The following is a 26,340-nucleotide window of genomic DNA, read 5'->3' on the forward strand; positions in this document are numbered from 1 at the left end:
GATACTTTAAAGAAAATTAACAAATGGTTTTTCAATGATTTTAGTTATTTTGTTATTATTCAAAAATTATCAATCGTCTGGTCATTGGATATGAACTTTATTGTCATTAATAGGCATATAGAAAATTATAATACATAATGCAATTTTCATTGCCATTTAAATCGTATAAGTATGCAAACTTATTTACATAATTTTACTTTACTCGCCGATATTGAGTTAAATTAATTACAATACCAATTAGATTATAATAACTATTAATATTATAGGTATAGGTACGCGATGTTTTTGATAAAAGTTGAATTAGGCTAATTTATTACTAATAGAAAAATAAAATATTACTTATAACTTATAAGTGAGTACTATTATAGTTCTTTAATAGTAACACAAATAAATTATAAAATATTCTTAGAAAGGGAGGCTGACCGCTTTCGTTCTAAATTAAATTTCGGCGGAACGATTAATCATTGAATTCAAATTTAACACATCAGAACGACGCTTCCTTCTTTTTTTACTCGTACACGTGTGTCGTGTTATGATTGATGATAACAATGAATTTTGATTTATATTCTTTGATAAGTTTTTTTTTTAAAAACGTTTTATAAAAACAAAAACACTATTCAAAATAAAAAAGGGATGTAAATGTAAAAACAATTCATTTTAATTTATTTTTAAGACTATTGGTATTGATAAAGCGTGCGACTTTTATGATGAAATGATTAAATAGTATATATACGGTTTAAATTATAGAGTGCCTTTTTTTTAAAACAAATACTGTATAGTATTACGGCGGTAATGTTATTTATTAAGCAGTTTTACGTCTCAGATATATTTCACCTCTCTTCCTTCCTGCAGCCACTGTATAGCTTACGTTTATGTACTTATTAATAGTTAAAAATTTTTCATCATTTTTTCATTAACGTAAGAATTGTTTCTCATTAAAAACAATTTATCTGCGCTACATTATTTTTATAATATAAAACACTAATGAATTTATGCTTTAAAAATCTTTGTTATATGTATTTGTTCCTAAAAAAATCAACAAATATGCCCTAAAATATGCATCATTTCTTAAATAAACAATAAAAATTTACAATAACTAATTGAAAAATGTATAATAATATATATTTATTAAAATAATAATTAAGAATTTGGTAACATATAACACATAAATAATAAAGAAAAATTTAAATTATGTTTATTAAAATGAGATTAACTTATTTTTGTAATTGAAATTTATTTAAAAAAAAAAAATAAATAATAAAACCAACAACTATAACAATTTTACTACACCTAACCTATGTATTTGAATGGACGTACAACACCGACTAATTTAAGTATCATATATTCACAAATGTAGTCGGTGTGTAGATATTATTTTAGTTGATGTTTAATGAACCCAACTAATATAAATAGGGAAAACACATAGTTTAACAGTTATTTCATCCAATAACATTTTTTTAAACACAAATAATGTTAATATTATTTTATTTTTTGTTTGCCATGCTGAAGCAAGATGTAATTCTAATTTCAAAATATAATATGTGATATGCACGTGAAAAAAAGTTTAGTAGGTATACATAAAAAAAAAAAAAAAATTCTGAAACTTTTAGTATTATGAAACAATTCGATATAATATCATTAATATCATTGTTTAAATATTATCACTATATTTCATAATTTTTCCTTTAATTTCCACGGAGAGTATTTTACCGTCCTTATTTCCCGTGGTGCAGATGATATGGATTCGACGGCGTGGTAATAACCACGCGATCATACCCTTAACGCCGTCGCGTACAATATTATATACCGAGAATACATTCACATCCACACACCCACTCGACACCCGCCGCCCACTCACTATAGTCGTCTGTAGAGGGATGGTTTTTTTTTTGTTTTGTTTTTAGGCGGAGGAGTATAATGCGGTGACGAGGGCGGAGGTGGTATCGATTGTCGGCGGTGGCGGTCAGACGGTCAGGCGCGCGCGCGGCATGCCGTGTAATGCGGCGAAGGCGGCGATGTAGACGACGTTGGTGGCGGAACGGCCTCGCGTGGTGCGGGGTGGGTACGACTCGGAGACCGCGAGCGCTGCCGCTTGACGCTGCCGCCGCTTCCGCCGCCGTCAGTACCAAAGGGTAGGTTTTGACGGTTGTCTTGACACGCCGACGGCGCAGACCGACCGCCGCCGAACGCCTCCGCCGCCGACCAAAGCCGAACTTGGTCGACGTCATTCACGCCGCGCCCCCGTTGCCGCGCTTGTGTGTTTGTTAGGGGTGTGTACGCTCGTGTGTACGATCGGTCGTTCGGGGTGTACGCGCCCGTCGTTCTTTCAACACTCGATCGCCACCGACCGTATAACGATAACGATAACGGTCACTCTGACGATTACCAAAACGTGTATACAGTAATTTTTATTATTATTATTATTATTATTATTACTATTGCCGGCATACGTAATTATACTTACCGGCTGATTGTCGCTCTGCAAAACTACGTTAATTGCAAGTGTGTTATATATCATTATCATCTCACGCATTCCCTTGCGATTTTCCATTAAATTCGTCTTTACGCGTTACGTAATCACGGTCGTCTTATAACCACGTTAAACAAGCCATTTCGTCATCTCACCACCAGTACATCTCGCATACCACAAGCATCCGTGACAACGAAAGACTACGACCACAACGAGGTACGAACTTGTGAGCGTGCGGCGGTGGCACCGCCATTGGCGGTAGTAACCGCCACGTTGTACGAAAGAGTCATTGCCATTGCCGCCGCCGCCGCACACGGCAAAAATGTTCAACTTTGCCAGTAAGATGATCAACAGCCTGATGGCGGCGGGTGATGATATGGTCACGGGCACCGATTCGCAGCAGCAGCCGCAGAGCGCAGTCCACCGTCAGCAACAGCACCAGCAGCAGCAATACCAGCAGCAGCAAGACTTTGGTGGCGGACGACCCGGTGGAGGTGCGTCTACCGCGACTAGGCAGTACGGCATGAACCAGCAGTCGTCGCAGCAACAACGTAGTTTGGCCGGTGGTGGTGGGTATCCGCAGCAGTCACTGCAGCAACAGCAACTTCCGAGACAACCGTCGCAGCAGCAGCAGCAGCCACAGAGTAGACTACAGCAACAGTCACAATCACAGCCTTCCTTTTACCGACAACAGCCACCGACGCCTTTGTACACCAGTGGCAATACCGGCGGTGGAAGGTCCTTGTCCCAGTCATTGCCACATCAGCAGCAGCAGCAGCAGCAGCAACAACAACCGCAGCAGCACCAACAACAGCTACAACAGCGGCAAAGGCAACAGCAACAGCAGCAACGTTCCGGTAATGTCGGCATGGGCATGCCGGCACCATCAGCAAGTAAGTGCGATCTTTGTTATAGTATACTATAATATCATAAGGGTTTTAAGTGTTCGAGTCGTAGGGGTGATGAAGTCGATCTTTAAAAAAAATATATTTTAGTGTGTCATCCTAATATTATATCTTAATTAATTTAAGACACACAAATCTTTGGGTAAGCATATTGTTTTTACACTTTTGTATCATCCTTTTAATTTTTTCCCTACTCAAATCCTGAATAATATACACTTTCTACGTTTTTTTTTTTTTTTTGTATAATAATTCTAACGTTACATATTATTATTATTACTATATGTATATACGGCCGCCGCAATCATCAAGCTAACGTACTAATATATTATTATAGATTCTTGATCGGGGTGAATTGGGGTGGGGTCGACATGCCATACATGTTTTTGTAGTCGTTGCTACGTCTAACACTTTGCCGGAATGGGGTGAAGGTGGAGTGTACTTGCTTACGTACTACAAAACTTCGTTGTGGGTGCGTGCGTGCATAGTAGCAAGGGGGTAAGAGATAAGGGTGAGATGAATTTGGATTGAATGTGTGGTATCGTCAAACATACTCAGTACTCACCTATACATATAAAGTTCTGGCATGTGAAAGTTGGACGTGGGACTTTGACGTTGGTTCGTGCACGCGTCACTCTATGGTTCACCAATCCGTGTTATAATACAACCGTCGCGTCTATCACACACGGTTCGGCATTTTGGTATCCATACGCCCTTTCTTTAACCCTTTGTCCTTTTCTCCCCACACCAACCATCCACTTACATCACGCGACTTGTGATGATAATAAATATAGGTGTAGGTATTATACAGAGTGTACTATAACAAATGGATGGATTTGGATTAGGTGTTACTCATTGATGCTGATGGAGTAGAGGGATAAACCTGTGATAGTTGTGTTGGTAAAACAATGCAGTTTCAATTGTCATCATGTCTTGGTCTAAGGTAGTAGAAACAGTAGACTTTTTTAAAATAAGCAATCGGTCATTATGTCGTTCCACATGAGATAACTTGTGTACAAATGTTCGAAAACTTCAGAAAATATCTTACCAAGTGTATTCATGCAAATGATCATAATTTGATGGATAATGTTGTGTTCTGTACAGAATAAACTGCGTTTGTTAAAAAATCTAGCAAAAGCAATTTAGAACATTTTAATTCGAAATAGTTTTTGAATTTTTTTTGTTTTTCAAATCCATCTATTTTTTTGTAGCGAAATCTGTACATTAATATATATATATATATATTATTCCTTTCGTTGTAATTTCTGCGGGTCACACAGAACAATTCACTTACCTACCTAGAATATAGCAAACGACGATGTTATACACGACGTATATTGATGATAAAATTATGACATCGCCTCGCGCAGAGCTTTTGCCCGCAATGGTACATAAATGTTATTATCGTATGGAATTACGTGTTCGATTTAATATTCGGAGCGATGCAACACGTTGATCTAAGTGATGGCGACTTCCATCTAACACATTATAATATTATATTAAAATTTGTGGTGACTTTATATATTTATATATAAAAACCTCGAGACAAAAATGATTTTGGCTTTACTAAGTAATTTCTAAAAATTGTTATAATTTTTATATTTTGAAGATAATGCTCGTCTGCTGTTATATTATGCGGTAAATGTTATCCGTGTTATGGGTAATCATAATATTACACTGTGCAATTCGCAATTAAGGACATACTTCATACTTATTTCTAACAATAACTATTCGTCATCAAACAAATATTGTTGTTTTTAAGTTATAGTTATTAACTTTTGTTTCAATAATAATTTAAAATAAAAAAATATTGTTTATTTTTCATGTATTAATTTTATTTTTACGCAGATTTCTTTAAGTAAATAATATGGGAATAATGGGATTAAAATGGAAAATTTTATTAAAAACGAGACTAAAAGTGTGTTGTTTGAAGTTTAGGAGACATATGATATTTTAATAAATAAAATGGGATAATTTTGTGGTCACTTCAAGTTAAGGTAATTGTACACCAGTGCGTGGAATGTGGAATCGAACTGCCCAAACAGAATGAACGAAAAAAAATGTATAGTTACTGACAAAATATTTTTACGGGTTCAAAATTTCAAAAGCATTATTTGTAAACGTAATACATATTCAGAGCATTCAGTATTAAGCGAAAATAATTATTACCTTTTAGAACTATTACAAATCATTAAAGCTAATTTGTATTTTACTTCGAACTTCGAAGTTAAAATTCTTAAAACTTTATAACCTAACTATAATATTATGAAGTAAGACATGTATACGCAATGATTACTTCTAAAAACTAAATCGTCCTAATACTTACAACAGTTTTAATTTTGAATTTGAATTTAATTCCTAATATTTCGAGAATAAATGAATAAAATCGGTAAAATTTCCAAAAGTTCCGATTGAAAAATGTCGATTCTGTTTTGTTCCTAAATTGTAGTGTGCGATATCAAGAATGCAATTGCGATTTTCGAACTATAAATATGCTACTTATACTTGTCTGGCGGTCGTTAGTGTAGTATTCAGAGATTTTCTTTGAATGATATGAACATTTTAATCCAATCACCCTCGACCCAACTGTGTTATCAAACCACACCGTAATATTTCAGTTTGCGTGTCATCAATTATGATAACATTTTTAGTTTAAAATTATTATTATAAGTAATCTATTAATTAGATTTTTTAGAGTAACTTAATTGCTGTGATCACCAGTTATTGTCGCATTGTTACCAGAAGTCAAAATCGATATGTGTACACTACACGTTCCTACCTACATCATAGTAACTGTTACACATTTTTTACTTCTTTATGGCATCATAATTTGGCGTCTCATCTAATAGAAACTAAAAATGGCAGTGAATTTCGTTTGATTGTATAGTATATATTACGCATTACGACGATTGTGAATATATTATTATCGTGGTGGCGGTCGTTATATTACACATAGTTGATTATAGTATAATTATAAAGTAAATTATTATTTACAACTTGTGATTTAACAAGAATAGTTCGTGTTACGCGTAAATAGCGTATTATATCTAACCACCAAATTCGAAGTAAATGTATAGACAAGCTCGCTTTTGGTGCGGTGCGGGTAAAAGCAGCTGTAACTGCAGTAGCAGTTAATGCTGCTGTTGTGACTATTTTACGTTATAATGTGTACTCGAAAATAATGACGTATTATGATGTTGTTATTATTTTTTATAACTGAGTATATGTTTCTAGATAAAATATTGTATGGTTGTGAGTGTGCGGTTAGTCAAAGTTTTATAGAAAGTGTATTTTATTTTTTTGACAACAAACGCAAATATGTCACATAGTTTATAATATACTATATATATATAATATATATATATTGTAATAAAATAAATCATAATGTGACACGATCTATAATAGGGTTGACTCTCCTAAATCCACGTTTGTGAAAATATGTTTATTATTTAGATAATATATTTACTTAGTATTTTTTGCTTGTTTGAAAACATGCTTTTAATTAAATCTATAACGACGCTGTTCATAAATTTTATTAACACCATGTGTAATTATAATATTATATTAATATATAGCATACACTTCTTGAACTTAAATACGTGTGTATACATATATTTATAAAAAATAATTCATTGCTTAACCTTTATTAATGTCTATTTAATCTTATTCTTATATTAAAAATTAAAACAAGCATTTTAATACTTAAATAGAATATCTTGTTGTTTCTATAATGATTTATGATATGTAGTTGAAATTTGAAATAATGCAGTATTAAAAGTTTAAAAATATACATATTTAAATTGTTATTCATGAAAATAATCAATTTTGTAAATACTATAATAATACTATAATAATACAAATTTTACATTAAAACTATTTGATGTAATTTACATGGGTAATTTAATTTTTATGGGTTTAATAAACTCGCTGGAGTTAATGATATAAGATATAAAATTTATAATAGACAATGGTGCCAAACTACTAAAAATGAACTTAGGTCAAATAAAAATACAACGACCTCAAGCTTCTCATGTAGCTGGGTTTTTAGATTTTTACTTCATGAAAAACAATTTGTGAAAGTTTATTTGTTTTACTTTCAAAGAATACGATAAAATTGATATAAAATTCATCAATATTTATTATTCTCAATGAATTTGAGTATTATGTATGGAATATCTATCGAACTATAAATATATATATTATAGTAATTAAGCATACATATTGTGTAAAATCTAAATCATAATATAAACAAATTTTAATTTATCTCTCATTTTTATTAAGTAATTATACATATTCTGGTATAAAAAGCAAATTATATATTATAACTATTCGACTTTTGCGAAGTTTTTAAAATAACTACTGACCATAGGTGCTATTATAGTATTATATTGTAATTTGTAATATTAAATATTTCGTTTTATATAAACACAATTAAAATATTCGTGTATTTTTATTAATTTTTATCAATTGGACGTGACGTCTGATTTTGTCATTCGATTAAAATAAATATAGACATACCTATAAATTCATCTCTTATTGGATTAAATTGCGTTTGGGTTATTGCTGATATTGCAACAAATATAAAGTACATTGCACATCATTATATGGTGTATTATAAACTAATATTATGGGTCGAAAAGGGTGGAATAAAATAGCAATCGAAGACGTTTGAAAGAACCCCTTTGAGCATTTTGCGATAACAACCATTATCTCTTAAAAAGAACCGATATCGGTGGCGGTATATATATATAAATAAATGAAAGTGTCAAAATGTCAACGTTAACGTCGCCGTGTTTAAATCGAATAAACTGCAAAATATTACGATGGTATATAATATTATATACATATAATGTTTGTATATGAAGGACGGTATATTAATACATCGCTAGAAATATAAGAATAATGGATATCTTCAAATTTTTCATATCATCCTAAAGTTTTAAATAAAGAGAGAGGAAAAAGTAAACGAAATAAATCCATCAAAAAGACGTTGTTTATATTCGAACGCTGCTGTGATTTGATTGTACCTGTTTCAAAAGTTTTCTTTTTTGCGATAAAAAACTAATTTCTATCAATAAATTGGCTTGGTATTGTGAGGAGGGTTATTTTGTAAGTAAACTTGACATCGATTTTCTTTAAATAAAAAAAAAATTTCTCTTTAAGTAGTTTTGATATTATAACTGTCAAGATCATACGTATATAAATTTCTAATATTGTCTTCAATTTATTTTAGTAGTGAAATCGTAAACATAGGTATGTAAAAATAATCGTACACGGTAAATTTATTTTTATTATTAATTTTTTTTTTATCGAAAGATATTTTTTTACATTAATATTTTTTATATCTACTGCTAGATGTATATAAGAAGGAAATATATCTATATCTTTATATCTTATTTTCGTTTAAAACTTGTGTATCGGATATTATGATCACACAGTAATAATTTATATATAAAAAAATGCTCTAATGTAACTACTTTTTTTTATACAGAAAATGTTCTAAATGTGTTTTGAACCTAACACATATACACTCGATTATAACTTTGCTGTATAAAAAAATTGCGAAATGTTTATTTTTGATTTTTCTAATATTCTCAAATATGCATTTATATGAAGTAATTCAAAAATATGTAAAATACAATTTTTAATCATATAGTTTCTTTAAATTATGAAATATATTTATAGATTACTTAAATTATTACGACAAATATAATGACTAGCCATCAATTCTACTTTTAAGTAATTTTTAGGTAGGTACTTATTCATAAATATTACAGTTAAAAATTTGTATTTTATCCTGGAGTAATTCAATTTCTATTTTTAAGGTGATGCGATATTTATTATTTTATTATCAGGTAATTAATACATAATGTAATATGTTTAACAATAACACAACTCTAAATATGAATTGATTGGCAATAGTATAATTTATTTTTGTTAAAAAAATAATACGTAATTTATAATAAATTGTATAACTCACATGGGCACAATAATTAAAATTGATTTTTTAAATTTAATGAAAGTCTAAGAAAGCGACACTATAGCATGCGTCATCTTCGTTTTACAAATGTATAACAAAGCAAATTTTACGTTCACAATAACTCATTTTACACTGTTATTTTTAAAATCAGAGTGAATCGACGTATAAAATTTAAAGATAAGATTATTATCTAAGGCATATTCTAGGTTTTTATTGATATTTTAATTATGAAACAAGTTATGAGAAATTAAATCCTGAGCATATTTGTAAATTTTAAAATGAAATAATATGCGAATTCACTTTAATATTAAAGACAACAAAATAAATTGGAGTTATTGTAAACTATAGCATTTTTGGAAAGTATACGCTGATGACTAATTTATTTAAAGCGTTTAATATGAATATTTAACATTAAATACTATGTATTTTACTTTTTCTACTTAAAAACATTTTTTTCTGATTATCTGTGGTATTCAGTGTATATTATATAACGGATATGCGACATTTTATACGAAGATTGACATAGATCAGAGATAGGTTTAGCCGCTTATGGATTGGCAGGGTTACGAATATAAAATATTATGATAGCAACTGTTATGCATGTATACCAACTATACATGGGTATAGTGGATGTCATTGAGTCTATATAGTATATACCATATATACCACTTATACGCATTGAGGTCGGTGTCGTCATTGCATCACGACGAATGTATAATAATTTAATTATACTGTAGAAAAATAACGCCAATCGACATAGAAACGACAACAGTATTGTTGCATAATATAAATTATGATCGAGTTTGCAGCCTCACTGTCAAACGGATTTCCGCAAACAGCAAAATTCAATTATCCAAAACTTTAAATGGTCAGCTGCCGTTAAGTTATTACAATGAGGGAGGGGGAGGCAGTGGCGCAGTTAGTGTATCCCTGGGTAATAATAATCAGCAACAGCTAAATCAAGCTCCCGGCGTTATAATATGTATACCTATAATATGCAGGGCGATTCATCAAGCATGCTCACCCCATTCACTTTCATAATAATGGGTTTATTAAAATTCGGATTTAAAAATATTCCAGTTTAGTTACAAACCATATTTTAAAATTATTGGGTTTTTTAAATTTTCATCTCATTTATATGGAGTGTTCTGTGCGAACATACAAATTTATTAATTTTTTTTTAAATGGGATCCAAATTTTTTTGCTTTAATTCATTGAGCAAATTATTGACATTGATGTATATTATTAACAATTTAGAAGAGTGATTTTTAAGTTATTAAATTGTATTTATTTAGGATAATAGTCCTTAAAAATAGTTTTATGAAAATAAGTGTACATTGAAGGATCTTGTATTTATATTATATTAAATGTTGAAAGATTAATTACTTTAATTTTAAAATCACCATACCCATACCTTTCAAACCAATTGTAATGGACCTTTGTAAATAAAAGTTAAATAAATCAGATTTAATAGTTCGAATTGAGATTTAGATAGTTAGATTAAAATGTTCAAAAAAGGGCAATTATTATTTAGAAAAAAAGAAGCTGATATCGTCATGATACTCCTCAAATGGTAAAAAAAAAATCCAAGTATTTAAGTACATGGGCTTTTGAGTTGAAGCTATATTTAAAAGTTTTGAAATCAGAATTAGAATCAATTTGTTATTAATGGAAATAAAGGATGTGAGCTTGTTTGTGTGAATCACTATATATACATAAGTACATTATACCGTTATATTTTTAGTTTTCGTCTTAGTTAGATATTCGTTGATATTTGTAGCGGTTTCCTAAATTCAATTAAATTATACAAGTTAGGGAGAGGAAAGAGTATTTAGCAATTTATTTCGACGGGCGTTTGTATTTATGTTTTAAAGATTGATTGAATGTATATAGATGCGCACTTTTAAATAAGTCGACCATCGTAATATTATATTTTGTCGCTCTATGGATCTGTTGAATTTAAGTTTAATTTTCTCATGATAAATATAATTATTATATTATATAATTTAATTATTTTAATTTTAGAAATAATATAAATTGATATACGTTGTCTTGAAAATTATAAACAATTGTGGTGGCGTAGCATCGATGATGATAAAATACATATAATTTCAGTAGTTTATAGTTATGGGGCAAAGGGGCCATATCATAGTTCTTGATTAGACGTACGTTAAGCTAGCCATCTCTCATAAATTGCAACCAATTTATTAGAAAATTATCTACTGGTTTTTAGAATTTGAAAATTATTTTCTAGGTGACTATAAAATTAATATGATATACAGAAGAAGAGTAACTTTACATAGTTCCTTTTTTTTAAGTCGCTAGCTACATATAAAGAGACTACGTGAAGTTGCTTCTCTTTCAATTTTATTTTATTATATCAGACTGTAAAATAATTTTAAAAATTAATATATACATATATACATATATACATATTATATATATATATATATATATTTGTATCCCACTGTGTATAAGTAGACTTTGAGTAGTATAGGTAATTTGTGATGAACGGCAATAGAAATTATTTACATTTTATAGACTTTTTATTACTCCCCCTGTTTTTAAAAATATTCTAAAGCTTATACTATTCCTTCACTAACCAATCTTTATTGAAAATTTATTTTCACAATCAATCAAATTTATTTCCAATCCAAATCAACAATAATATAGATACATGTAAATGACGGCACGTCACTTACAGCTCGTATTTGAAGAAACACTATTATTATCCGATAAACGAGTATGGGCGTGTAACACTCAATCGCTCTATGTCACCATATTTTTGAATAACTTTTATTTTTATTGGTGTTGTCGTTGTCAATGTTACAAATCTAAATTAAAATAATTTTACATGATAATAGAATGGGTGATTTTTACTAAATAATATTTTTTAAAGAAATAGTGGTTAATCGTCTGTCAGTCAAGTGAATTCGTTTAATTACAAAAAGTTTATTTTGAATTAAAAATAACATAATTAAAAAAGTAAAAATAATACAAATTGAAAATTGTTAACATTATTTTTTTTAGAAATATGAATGTTTTTCATTGTAATTTAAAATTTTTAAGTTTCAATAATTCATTGAATTATTGATTTGTATTATAAATTTTCATTTTAAATTTTGCTGTCAAAGTTGCGAAATATTAGGCATTTTATATGAATTTAATTGTTATAACAAGCTTATAATATAATAAATTAACATTGTGAAATAAATTTTATTTAAATGGACTTTCAAAGTATGAAAATATCAATCATATCTTATAAACTAAGTAATATATAAATTTAATTTTAAACGTATTGTATAAAATCGTATTATAGTTTGTGAAATTCACATAAAATTAGATAATAACTAGATGCTTAAAATGATTTTATTTTTTATTAATAATTAATTTTACCATCTATATCAGTACTTACCGGTATGCTACAAACATCCTTATAATGTGCTACAAGCGTGGAACTGTTCCATTTTTTTTTTTTTTAATCTGGAAGCTACCAAAAAGTTTAATTATGTATGTTTAACTTTGAACAAGTATCGTAATGCACTGTGATTCCAATAAAATGTTCATTAGATACTAATTAAACTGAATCGTCTATTGAATATAATATTATAGTCGTATAGGCACTTGTAAAAGATAAAATGTTTAGTCTTTTAAAATTGGAAGAATCTTCTGATATACATGAATATTTAATGAAACGCAATCATTTATTTTTTTTAAATTTAAATTTTTAAAATTTTTATATTAAAATATGTATTTATAATTAATATTTGCTATACAATGCAGTGATTTATAACGGCAAATTCTTATGACATTTTATTTATTGAACATAAACAAATAATATACAATACATCAATTTTTTAGGAATTACGTTAATATATTACTTTTATAGTTATGCATAAATATATGATTATAATTTATTTAAGCAAAAGTGGCGGGTATAATGTATAAATTTAACAAAACTATTTATTCAGCTTTAAATTAATCGATTAAATTAACAGCTGAATGAAATTTAATATAATATGAATAGAATTTTATTTGAATGTCTGTTAAGTTTAATAATGAAAACAAAATTACACTATGCGATTGGTCGTTATCTATTTCGTGAAACAAATAAACAAGAGATACGTATTACACAGATATTGTGTATACGATATGATTGAAGTTCATGAAACTAATATCTGTTTTGTGTAAGTCACGGTTTTAGAACGTAGTACTGACATTGTCATGTTACAACGGGATATTTTATGATGTTTATTTTGTACAATTTATACATACATAATATTGTTATGTTTTATCAAAGACTAATTTTGAACAGTCGTAATTTCATAAATATAGAATACAATGTAACGTACCTAATAGCTATTTTGTATAATTGTATATATTTACTGATTTCTGCCTCCTAGAAATTATTATGTTTCACAATACCTGTCAACTGTCTATTTGGTCAAATCACCCCTGAATGTTGCGGGGAGATCGGAAACCAACGCTACTGTAAACTTTCACCGTCGTAAAGTCGTGTCATTTATACTGTAAGGTAGTTAACTATATAATGTCAGTGTGTAAAACGGGTGAGTGCGTGGCATGACGCAATTTATTTGTTTTCTACGTGGCTACTTGCCGTTATAGTGGTTACCGACGTATAATACAACAATATTATACATTATGTTCTAAGTTTACTGTATATAAACGTAGTCAAACCTTGTTAACATAATAATAAAGCCTATAGGTACATATACCCACATTATCTACCCGAAAACAACGCGATACTCTATTACGTTTAGGTACCCATCGGCGGAAATTGTTTGCTATTATTTGGTGGTTGAGGGCAAACTACATAAGATCCAGTTCAAACAATTTTATTGCGTTGTTCGAGATTCCGAAAATTTATAAATCATTTCGTATTTAACATTTTATATCTATCATACGATTTGAGTTGTCTTTTCGGAGTTGTTCTTATGTAGTAATTTAAGAATATCAAAAATACAACACAATTTTATTTGAAAAGAGTTTAAATTCAAATTTTTGGTTTTTTCACTTAAATTGTTTTTTTTTTTTTTTATCTATCTACAAAGATTTTTTGGATTCGTGCATTTCAAATCAACTATGCAGCAAAAAAAACGTTTTTTGACATCGTTTATAAAGCATTTTAAAGCAAATAGGAATATTTTTTAGTCAAAATATTTATCAATATTTCTAAGAAAATATTCTGTATACAATATGCATAAACTAGTATTTTTTTATCGAATCTTTGGACAATGTTTATATACCTAAAGGAAAATAATATTACAATTATTTTTTATTTTTTTTAACAGACTTGATTTTTAAGTCCCCTTTCTTTCGATTTTTATCAATATGTATACTGAGGTATTAGCCTCAATAATTTTGTTACACGCGATCTTGTTTAATTGATGATTTAGAAACCGGCCGCATACGATTTTTTTCGTTTGAAAAAACCATTAAATAATTAAATATTTAATAAATTATGAAAGTATTTATATTAGTGTCGTGTTTTTCTAAGAAAACCATTTCTTAATTTAATTGTTAACGTTCATAGATTATAATATTTGTCAAAAATTAGTTATTTTATGTATTATTATAATAATGAACCTGAAACTTTATTATAAATTCGTATTATAGAGATTTAGAAATAATATTATAATAATGATTAGTAGGCAATTATTAATAATACACTTATTTAATTACATTTATTTTCTATTTATATTACTCGTAAATAATACACATTTTATAAATTAAAGGTTAAAATCATACAGTTAGTTAAGAAAAAATTGTTTTGTTAATATTGATCGGCTTTCATTGTATATACTTTAAACTGTCTACCAGTCTACTAGAATTTGATCGATAGTCTTGGTTATCCAACTTCGATAGAATGTCATCAAAAATTTTTTGTCTCTATTTTTATTTTATTTTCGCATTTATTATATCTTTATATCCGTGTTTATTTCGAGAGTAAAGACATTTAATTTATCAAATTCATTTTCATGAAAAATATTATGCAACACTCTTTGCAAACATTTTTAAATATTTACTTAAAACATATTTTAAATTTAGTAGCAATAAGTATTGATTAAAATAAGTTAAAGCATTTTGTTTGAAAATAAAAACTTTGAAAAAAAATCTCTAAACGTTAGATATTATTCTCGGTTACCTGTAGTTACTACAATGTAGTAATAAAAGTGTTTTTTCGTTAGTCTTTCAAAAATATAATTAATACAGTTATAAAATTATATGAAATAAGAAATTCAAATAATGGCTTGGCAGTACAGTATATGAATGTATTCTACATAATATATAGGGTGTACTTATAATAAGAAGAATTGAGTAGCTAAATATAGTTTATTTCTGAAAGCCAAGAAACCTTAATTAATGACTTCTAGTTATATAATTGAATAAATGTAAGTTTCTACACATCACAAATAAAAGCCGCTAGGAACATATTAAATAATAAAAACCGTAAAGCAAAATTTTTTTCTTTATCTTAATATTTTCTTTAGAGATTATGTAACGTATTTTGCTAAGTATAGGTTTATATCACGATAAAATACAAAAATATATCGATATAATATACCTGTATGAAATATTCCAGGCTATTTGTATGTCTTAGATGAATGGTCAAATAAGACTTTGTATCAGGACATAATACGAGAACTTATAGTAATAGGCTAATACCTATAAAAAATATTTTAATTTTAAACATTCTCAAATAAATATGAAAGTATGTTAGATAATTTATTTGTTTCACAACAAATATCACACTAGCTATAGGATCCATAAAAAATCTATTTAAATATAATACCTATATATTTAATAATACATATTTATATATTATGATTTATTTAAATAATTGTACAAAATTTAAAAAATAAAATTGTTATACAACATAATATTAATCTAAGTTTAATTTAAAGATCTTGAGGAGGATGTTTTAGAAGGATAAGCAACCATTATAGGTTCATATTCACTTATATTTCACGAACCGCTGTAAATATAATATGTATTTTGTTAATTTTACAGATTTGGGTAAAATACTTTTAAAAAGTGTTTATAATAAATATTCGGTTACTTATAAAAAGTACTAAATAGTATCCTGAATAAAGTGATATTAATACTATAAAAGTATTTCAAATATTTTTTAAAAAAAATTTTGTTTTAATAATTACAAAAATGATATTTATTTTCTAGAATATTTGAAGTTATAGACAATTTAAAATATGTTTAATGTTTATAATATAACTGTGATCATTTATAATTTGCAACGTAACTATAAATATTAAAATAAAAAATTTAATTTTAATATTATATAAATTTTAAAAAGTATTTTAAATATAGTATTTGAAAACTTTTAATATTATTATCAGAATACAGCATCAAATAATTTTGAGAAAACAGGAAAATAAAATTATTCCAAATACTGTATATATTATTCGAAATATTATTTAAGTCCGTAAATTTGTATACTATAAACATATGAAGACAAATGACAATACTCGTAAATGTAGAACTGACAAAATATTATATACGTGTAAATTATAAGCGTATTACTTAATTATAATCGTTATTATTTAGAAATAAAACTATGATAGCCATAACTCAGAGTAATTTATTTTTACATAGGATTACATTGAAAGTTTTTAAATAAGAATAACTTGAAATTATACTTTTATAAATATTTTAACACTACATTAAACCACGCCTATATTTTATAACGGCATAGTAAGTTTAGTATAACGTATTAATGTATTCATTTAATGTCTTGTTTATGTATTGAATTCGGCGATTCACGTTCGTATTTTTTTTCGATTCTGATTTCTTTTACGCCCCGTCGAAAACGTATTACAACAAAGCCACAAAAGATAGCAATAATAATACTACAATGACTGTTACTAACAATAACATGTAATAATTGGTCGTGGGCGGTAAGGTAGGTAATAGTAAAGGAAAAATCAATGACGAAGATTGCGCTAAAGCGAAGTGCTGTATTAGTCTCTCTGTCGCTCAAACGCCCGAGGACTGCAGAGAGTACAGCACGAATAGAAAATCTGGTTATCGTGGTCGGAAAATAATACGCCGCGGGTAATTCTTTTCTAATATTATAAAGTTATCTTTTAAAAAGAATACACTATTCAGCCACATATGTCTGTACACGTGGAATTACTTTTAAATCAAGGATTTAATTCGGAAATAACTCAAAGTGATTATAGAGATTAGATGACCGTTTTACAAATACAATTTGCTTGTAGTCCGAACTAAGACCTATTATAATATAACAGTAGGTATATTCAATAACGATTGCGCATACATGATTAACTTATTTGCCCGCATAGATAAAATATTAAATACGCAGCATAATAATTTATTATTTAAATACTTTTTAATTTATTTTAATTCAAACCAGATGCATCACATGGATGAATTGCTAAATTATTCTCTTCATAAAAAAATATTATTTAACGAAATAACTTCACGTCAAACGTATTTCCAATACTTAAAATAAAATATATTTATTTATGCAGAATATTTATTCCCTAAGAATTTTGAGATTGTTCACAGGATTTTCCACGATTATTGATCAGTGCCTCACAAAATAAATATAATATTTTTATGTACACACTTAAAAAGCTTGAGTACGTCTTATTGATTATTAATTTAATTGCACGTTATTTATTGAAAAATAAAAATTGTGTGTATAATGACAACTGTTGGGGATTAAGTTAAAAAGACATCATTAATTTTAACAGTTTTTTATTTTTATGAATATATAATATAAAATTATACTATATTTTAATATCATAACAAATTTACTCTTACAAAATAAATAACAAAATTATTTTTGATTCTACATCTTGAAAAATATTTTAATGAAACATATTATCTTATCTCAAATATATTTGAAAATAAGTTTTAATGCGGTCTGTTTTTAAAATAATGTTTATAGCTGTAAATGTAGGTAAGTAAATAAATATTGAGAACTATGGTGTGAAGGTAGCTAGAAGTGTGTTTTTTATATTTTTATAAATAGTATTCAATAGGATAATAGGTAAAAATTGTTATTACTTATGTGGTCACGTATTCGTGTTATAAACGATCATATATTTTGAACTTGACGTAGGGTATCGACATTTTTTTTTGATGGGTCACAAGCATATTATTCTAAGACAAAACGATGAAATGATATAATTATTGCAGTATATAACAATAGGTAACATATGTATAATCATATTATGTATAAGTGTATAACAATAATACAACTAAAATTTGTTTCACGGTTTGAATGGTAGAAGAAAAGTTTAATAGTGAATCGCAAAATTAAAAGAGGCTGAGGAATACTGGTCTACAATATTTGTGTATGTGTATGAACATAAATACATAATATTGTATTCTATAAATTTAAAAATGTTGTACCCTACGTTCACTATAATTTAAACTAATTTATACTTAATAAAGTTTCAGATAATTACAGCTAGGTACTTAGAACGATTGGGTTTTAATTCTGTAGTTTGATTTTATCCATTTTTGTTAATACAAACTGTGATAGTCAATTTTTGAATGATTATTTAATTTAATTAAAAAAAAAAAAAAAAAAAAACAGTGAAACAAATATTCAAAATTTGAAAAATAGGATTTTAACATGGTTTTGATAGAACTATCAAATATCGATTCCCACAATAACTTAAACAATTAGATAAAACCTTTTAAATAAAATTTAAAAATTATTATTTTAAGTAGAGTTATCCAATGCCGGATTTAAGTCTCGGGAGCCTTGGTGGAGCTATTACATTAAAAACCTTGTATAAAACAAATTTGTATTTATAAATATACACATGATCATATGATGCATTATTATAATTATGTATATTTCAATATTTAATAAAAGTGAAGTTGAATTTAAAAAAAGAAAATATTTTAATTAGCTAGTTACCGCATACGGATCGTGTGTTTCTTTATATCGAGTTACGAGACGAGATAATACTGAGTCCATAACGGTTTAGAATATGGAGTAATTTCTTAAAATTATTTAATTTATTTTCTAGAAAAAAATTAGAAAATCAACAAAGACATTGAACATTAAAAATAACCTCTAAAACAATCTCAACTTTGAGATCCTGGTGCATTTACTCCTTGCACTCTCATTAAATTTGACACCGGAGATACATAGTTTTTTCGGTTATACTAAACCTATAAGTAAAGCATGAATTAAATATTGGTTTGTACGCTACTTCCAATCACCTCAAAATTTAAAAATTTCCAATCAATATTCACCATTAAATCGATCTCTCATTATAATTATTACGATAATAGTATATCTGTGGTAAAATCGTAATATTAGTTTTTCCTTGTTTTGTGCACAATATAATAATAAATAACAAATTTAATAATATAAAGTATATTGTCGTTGGAAATTGTATATAGTATGTTTACGCTTTATTGAATAGTATATACTCGTATGTGTGAATATGTTATACGTATGATATTTATTTAATAATATTATATAAATTTTAGATAAGTGTACGTTATTTTGTATATATAATATAGCGACAACAGATGATTGTTGTTACTTGTAAAAATGTAATATCGTATACATATAGTGTTTTCAAGTCAGTTGACGATATAGTGATATATTAACATTTTTCATTTTATACGCGTATACAGTCTGTTGAATACGGATATATTATTACGATGCTTTATTTATTTTTTCATTCATAATATTAATTTTTGTAATATAATATCATAATTGTCCATTTACTGCCATTTTTAAAATGTTTATACAAAGGTGATATTTGTCGTACTACATATTATCGATTTTACAAGTTTAAAGATTAGAGTGTAGTGGTTAAAACTTATCCAAAATTACTATTGCAAGTATTATAAATACATAATTTTCTGTATTAATCTTGTAAAAAAGTAAACCATAACCAAGTACTAGAATAATCATATTACTAATATCAAATATAAATACATTTTCCTAGAAATATATGTAGTCTTTTTTGTAGGTTTTAATAATTTGGGTGACTTAATAATTCATATCTGAATAAAATATTTTTGAATTAGATAAGTAAATACTTACATCACAGAAAAAGTTTGGTTGTTATTATTATTATTTTTAATATAACATAAATAGAACCTATAGATTAAAATATAACTCGTACTAGTTATGTACAAATACTGTAATTCTCTGATTATACAGTATACATTGTATAGTATACTGCAGTTTCTATCTGTTAACACTGTTGTTTTTGTGTTTTGAATAAAACTAAATTTTGATATTTTACCATATTCTGACATTATTTAATAAAAAGTTTTTTTATTGAGAATAAAATAATTAGCAAACAATGGAACATTTTAATTTTTAATGTTTTTTAAACAATAAATATTATTATGTTATTCAGTAATCATGTTAACGTATATAAAAATGCAATTTTATTGTTTTCTGCCAATATTTTCTTTATATATCATGTGTACACAACCTTTCACAAATCCTGATCAACAATCAAAATTTTTATAAATTCTGCTGGCCATATATACTTTACACTGACCTTTTTTTCTTTTGGGTTTCTAATATTGACTGTTTTTTCACAAATAAGCACATTGGAATGTAACAATACAATGCTCAAATATTATTGTATTTTGAATCTTTATTCGAATCAAAATGTATTTCTTCTATAAGTGTATATATAACCTATTGTGATATTTTTATCATGATTTCATTCTTTTATAGAATTTATTATTTTTATTAACTTTTGAATTATTTTGTGTTCAAAATGTTGTATTCACATAATCACATAAATTAGCAAGTCGTATTCCAATATATAGGTTAATAAAATCAAGTGCATATAAAAATTATTATATAATTAAAAATTTATAAATTGTTCAATTTTCAGTTAAAAAAATTTAATACAAAGTTCTTCATAAATAGATTATATTGAACACAATGATATTCATATTTTTAAAATATTTAGATTAATTGTATATAATTATAATAGTTAAATATTAATTATTAAATAAACGCAAATTATTAGTTAATTTTAGAGTTTCTTTTATCACATACGAATGATCTACAATCTATATCAGTTAGATGAAAATACGGTATAAAAAACTGTTAAACTTGAACTTTTTGATATTAAAACAAATAATAATTTGCAAGATTTATAAAAATACAACTATTTTTAATAACAAACATTTTCATTTATGAACTAGGTGCGCAAATATTTAGAAAGGTCTCTGTTTAGTCGATAAACATTTAAATTCTTTGTTCAGAATTTGGGTTTAGGTAGATACACTGAAAAATGAGTCAAAATAGCAAATTAATTAAATATTCAAAAATATCTTATAGTACAGTATAACTGTACGTAAATAACATGTTTAATTATAGTTATTTTATTTTACAATTTAACATTATGATAAATTTTCTTTTTAATTTTTGGAAATGCAGTGAATTTAAGTTGAAACTATACAATGTTTATCGAAATGTATTTATAATTTATAACACATTTTCATGAAATGCTACGCCAGATGAAATACTTCTAAATGTTGCTTATTTGTTGTTATTTATAATTTGTAAGACTGTAAAGTACATTTTTTTTATAATGAGTGTAAATGTCCATTGAAACTATGTGACATAAATTAATTTAGGTTAGTCAATATAATTAAAAACGATGACGCTTTAGTATTTACAGCAGGTTAAGTTATGTTATTATTATTTTCTTTAATTTTATTTACATAGTTAGTTATTGGAAATGTGTTTAAATGATTATTAGACACCGGTTAATATCTGTACCATTTTAGAATTTTCTTGTTGAATTACTTGGTAGGTACTATTTTTATTTTACTTATATCATAGAAGGTGGATGTTTGGGTGTATTCGTATCTAGTTAAAATCGCGTGAGTTACGTGATCATGAAATGAACAATTTGAGAACTTTATGTCAGACAGTTTTATTCAGATAGATAAGTTGCACAGTTCAAACGTAGGTGTGATTATACTTCGAATTACTATATAGTTTTTATTTATAATTTTTTATTTCCAGAACGTTATTGTTTTTCTTATTTATTACTTACAGTATACAAGTGCATATAATCATAGAAGTACGAACAAATAAATAACTATTAATGAAACTTATAGGTACTAATCAATTAGAATATTTAAGGACAATTAAAAAATTAAATAATGGTTTGTTTATAACATCTATAAACACATATTATATGGGAAGGAGAAAAAGATTATCAATTTAATACTTAATATTTTTTACTTATCAAAACAATTCTTGTCTTACACGTTTCAGTAAATACTAAAATATACTAGGTATAAAATCAAGTTCAAATGACCCATGGTTATTTTAAGATAATAACGGTATCCGCGCGTGACCAAAATGGGCTATAAAAGTGAGCTCAAATGACCTATAGTATTTTTAGGGTAAAAAAGGTACTCGTGCGACGCCCATTTAAATAATTTATATAAATAGAAAATAATAATTTTATCATTTATATTTTTCGCGTTTAATATTGAATTTACAAATACCCGGCTAAACGACAAATCTGTGTAGCTATTATAGGGTTCAAATTGAAAAAAAATGAAAGCATTCTAAATACATCTTATATTTTCAAATTGGTGTTCATAATATTGACATTTAATAATCTGTACGTTATTCAATTCAAAATTTCACGCAAGTTAATAATTAAAAATTACTTGAATTCAAGTGTTCAAATTTATTAAGATTTGCATCGCTCCGACGCATGTATTGATTTTATGATATCTGTTACGTTTTTATACCAGAAAAAAATCTCGAACTTTAAGTGTGGCTTCTACTATAAAATTAAATTTAGTTAGTAATGCATGCTAAAAAAAATTGATTATAGATTTTAGGGTTCAATACATACAATATCAATGAATAACGGTATATATTTATATAAGTATTATATATTTGAATGAAAATTTTAAGAACTAAAAATGCCATCAAAATTTAAATAAAAAAATAATTATCTATAAGTAATATTTATTAATTTTGTTGTTAAACGCAATTCAAATTATGTGTATCAAAGTTTAGACCTGTATTTTAAATTTTTGTCAAAACCACTAAAATGATTGTGTTAAAAATGTGTATAGTTTATAATTAATAGAGTTTAAGGCAGATTAAAGTTATCGACATTATTTTGTTTGTCATGGATATAGTAAAATATAGCAGTATCAGTTACTATAATATAATATAAATATAGCTATATCATAGATGTCTCATAATGATAGTTTAAAGTACAGTAATAGTCAGTAAGACGTAAGTACTGTATGATCTTGTAGGTATAAAATAGGAAAATTGGTACTTATGTCAGTAAATTACACATCTGCTAAACAAAAACGTATAGGTTTGTTTACTCGTAATTAATGCTTTGGGTTAATTGTTCAACAATGGATTAAACGACTATGAATAAAATTAAAGATAATCAGATGTTCAATAACGGTTGAACACGTATATTTCTTATAACACTGTTAGTGTATTTAGAAACTGCATGTTTATGCAACCCTAAATAAGGATAAAATTGAAAAAAGTATTTTATTTTTTGACACCGGGTTAATCGGGATGACTGATAGCTAGATACTAAATTACCATTTCCGGAATGTATTTTTTTTTTTTTATGTACAAAAAAAGCATCGAACAAGCTAGAGGAAATGCATTAAATCCTCTCTAAATGGATTGCCCAACCAAGTATTGATTTATACTGGGTGATAACTGATTGCTAGACACTAAATCACCATTTTCAATATGTATTTATTTTTTTAAATCCAAATAGCAACGGTATCTAACAGGCAAAAACTTTGCAAACGACTTTTTCCTGCAGATAACTGATTTCTAGACATTCTAAAAAACACTAACGAAAATATTTCCCGTAAAACAATTTTCACTTTTCTAATTCCAATAAGCACCGAATACGGCTTGAAAACAGCAGAATCGAGTTTCACCAGCCCTTAGTTATTGTATTAAAATGCTTTCAAATTTTAATTAAAAAATTAATCTTTGATTTTCAATTAAAAATGACTGTATTTGTGTTTTATTGCTTGTATTTCACATGTGTATAAACTAATTCATTGTAGTTTAAATTTTAATATTTAATTAATTTAATTAATAAAATAAATACGTAATTTTGGTTAGTTACTTGTAAGTTATTGCGTATTCGTAAAAATGATCATTTCTTTAAAATATTTTTCACGTAAACTCACTTTTCAATTTATAGAATAACTTCATAAAACGTTTGAAACGGTTTTTGTGTTGTATAAAATGTTTAAAAAAAAAGTTAAATGCACCAATGGCTACTCACTTACTACGTAGAGAATCTATACGTGAGAGACCATTCTTTTGTTATTTATTTATAAATATGTTTATATATATATATATATCATATTTATAATACAAATACGTACATTATTCCAACAATAATAAACTGTGTCGTTCGTATGGCAGCACCGACCCTGAGGGGTTTGCACGCATGGGGGCGCACGCCTCGTATGTGTAAAACTGGGTTAAAAAATATCGATTTTTACTGCGCTGTACGGTTGTGCTTTCTCAGGGGAATCTGAAATACTTTGAACTTTTTCGTATAGAGTATATGAAGAAGGCTAAAAATAAGATGGCATTTATGGCAACGAATGTAGTGTGAGATTTTTTTTAAAATTAACATCATATTTTTGAGTGCATAGATGGCCAACTTATAACTAAATTACTTGTACTTTGATACAACATTAATACAAAGGAACTACTACTACTAATACTACTACTACTATTACTAATACTACTATATATATATACGGTATATCTAGTTAATATTATATAGGTACTATTTTATATGGTATAGATCACGTTGAAACCTAATTAATCGAGGTTTGATACTCGTAGATACAAAATTAATTTGTATTTTAAGATAGTTGAAGACAATCAAAGAGATGGAGAGGTTGCTTTTATTGAGTAATTATAATTTATAATGTATCTATAGTTTATAAATAAGGTTTTGACGTTTTGAGATATTTGTTGTTTGGGTTAGATGTATAAGTATATTGAAAAAATGATTAATTTAGGCCGTTGAGTTTTATGTAAATACATAATTTTATTTAATGTCGATATTTGCTCGATTTTTATTAGAAATGAGCTCGTTTAATAACAACTTGAATGAAATAAAACGATTTTTTTTCTAACGTATTTTCGCATATTTCGAAGTAAATACGTATTTTTAAAATATTTTACAAATAAATACGTAACATTTCGTTTTATTTTATTTACCTATTTACAAACCTCGTATTACTAATAATAATTATTCTGTGGGAAATATGTTCAATTTATTGTAAATTGTAAAATAAAATGACGTTATAAATAAGATAAGATAAAATTGATGTATAGGTAACGATATTTTATATGGTCATACTAGTGATATAGTCAAGTACTCTAATGGCTAATATTCTCGTTCGTTCTTTTATGATATTTTATTCGGACTTTTTTTTTTATATACATAGTTATAATGTTAAGTTAGATAAAAATATGCTTTTAAGTATTTCATGTTTTTTTTTTTTTAATACATTAAAATCCGCGTCTTAGTGTTTATTGATCAGTTGAAAAGTTCAAGAAATGTTATATATATATATTTTTTTTTGTAACCACTCACTGAATAAATTAGATTTTTTATAATGGTATGTCTGTACTCGTAAATCTGAAAAGAATACATTAATTACATTTCTTATATTATTTTAGATAGTAATCAGTCGGTACTCGGTAGTAATGATTATTTTTTTTAAGAAAATAGTTTATGGACTGTGATTGCTCAACACTTACATGTAAACAAAAAAAAGTTATTATACTTTAAGAGTTAAATGATAAAATATAGATAATTAAAAATGTAAAATATTAAAAAAAAAAGATAAAATAATATGTAATTTATAGTTATAAAAATATTAAAACATAATTTTACTATATTTTTTAATTGATTGCGCATTTA

General features: G+C 26.8%; 1 protein-coding gene and 1 long non-coding RNA gene across 2 annotated transcripts in view; one reads left to right on the forward strand and one right to left on the reverse strand.

Moving 5' to 3' along the window:
• The window catches only part of LOC112603103, a 28,572-nt gene extending 15,639 nt beyond the window's left edge, over positions 1–12,933 (reverse strand). The window contains exon 1 of the long non-coding RNA XR_003115147.1: positions 12,768–12,933. This is a non-coding gene — a long non-coding RNA (uncharacterized LOC112603103). The remainder of the gene's footprint in view (positions 1–12,767) is intronic.
• The window catches only part of LOC112603101, an 80,440-nt gene continuing 56,216 nt past the window's right edge, over positions 2,117–26,340 (forward strand). Inside the window, exon 1 of the mRNA XM_025351525.1 lies at positions 2,117–3,363. Within this exon, the coding sequence (XP_025207310.1) occupies positions 2,793–3,363 (571 nt within the window). The 5' untranslated portion in view covers positions 2,117–2,792. The remainder of the gene's footprint in view (positions 3,364–26,340) is intronic.

The sequence above is a fragment of the Melanaphis sacchari genome, unplaced genomic scaffold (assembly GCF_002803265.2).
Source record: "Melanaphis sacchari strain LSU unplaced genomic scaffold, SCAv2.0 Contig95_pilon_pilon, whole genome shotgun sequence".
Classification (NCBI taxonomy): domain Eukaryota; kingdom Metazoa; phylum Arthropoda; class Insecta; order Hemiptera; family Aphididae; genus Melanaphis; species Melanaphis sacchari.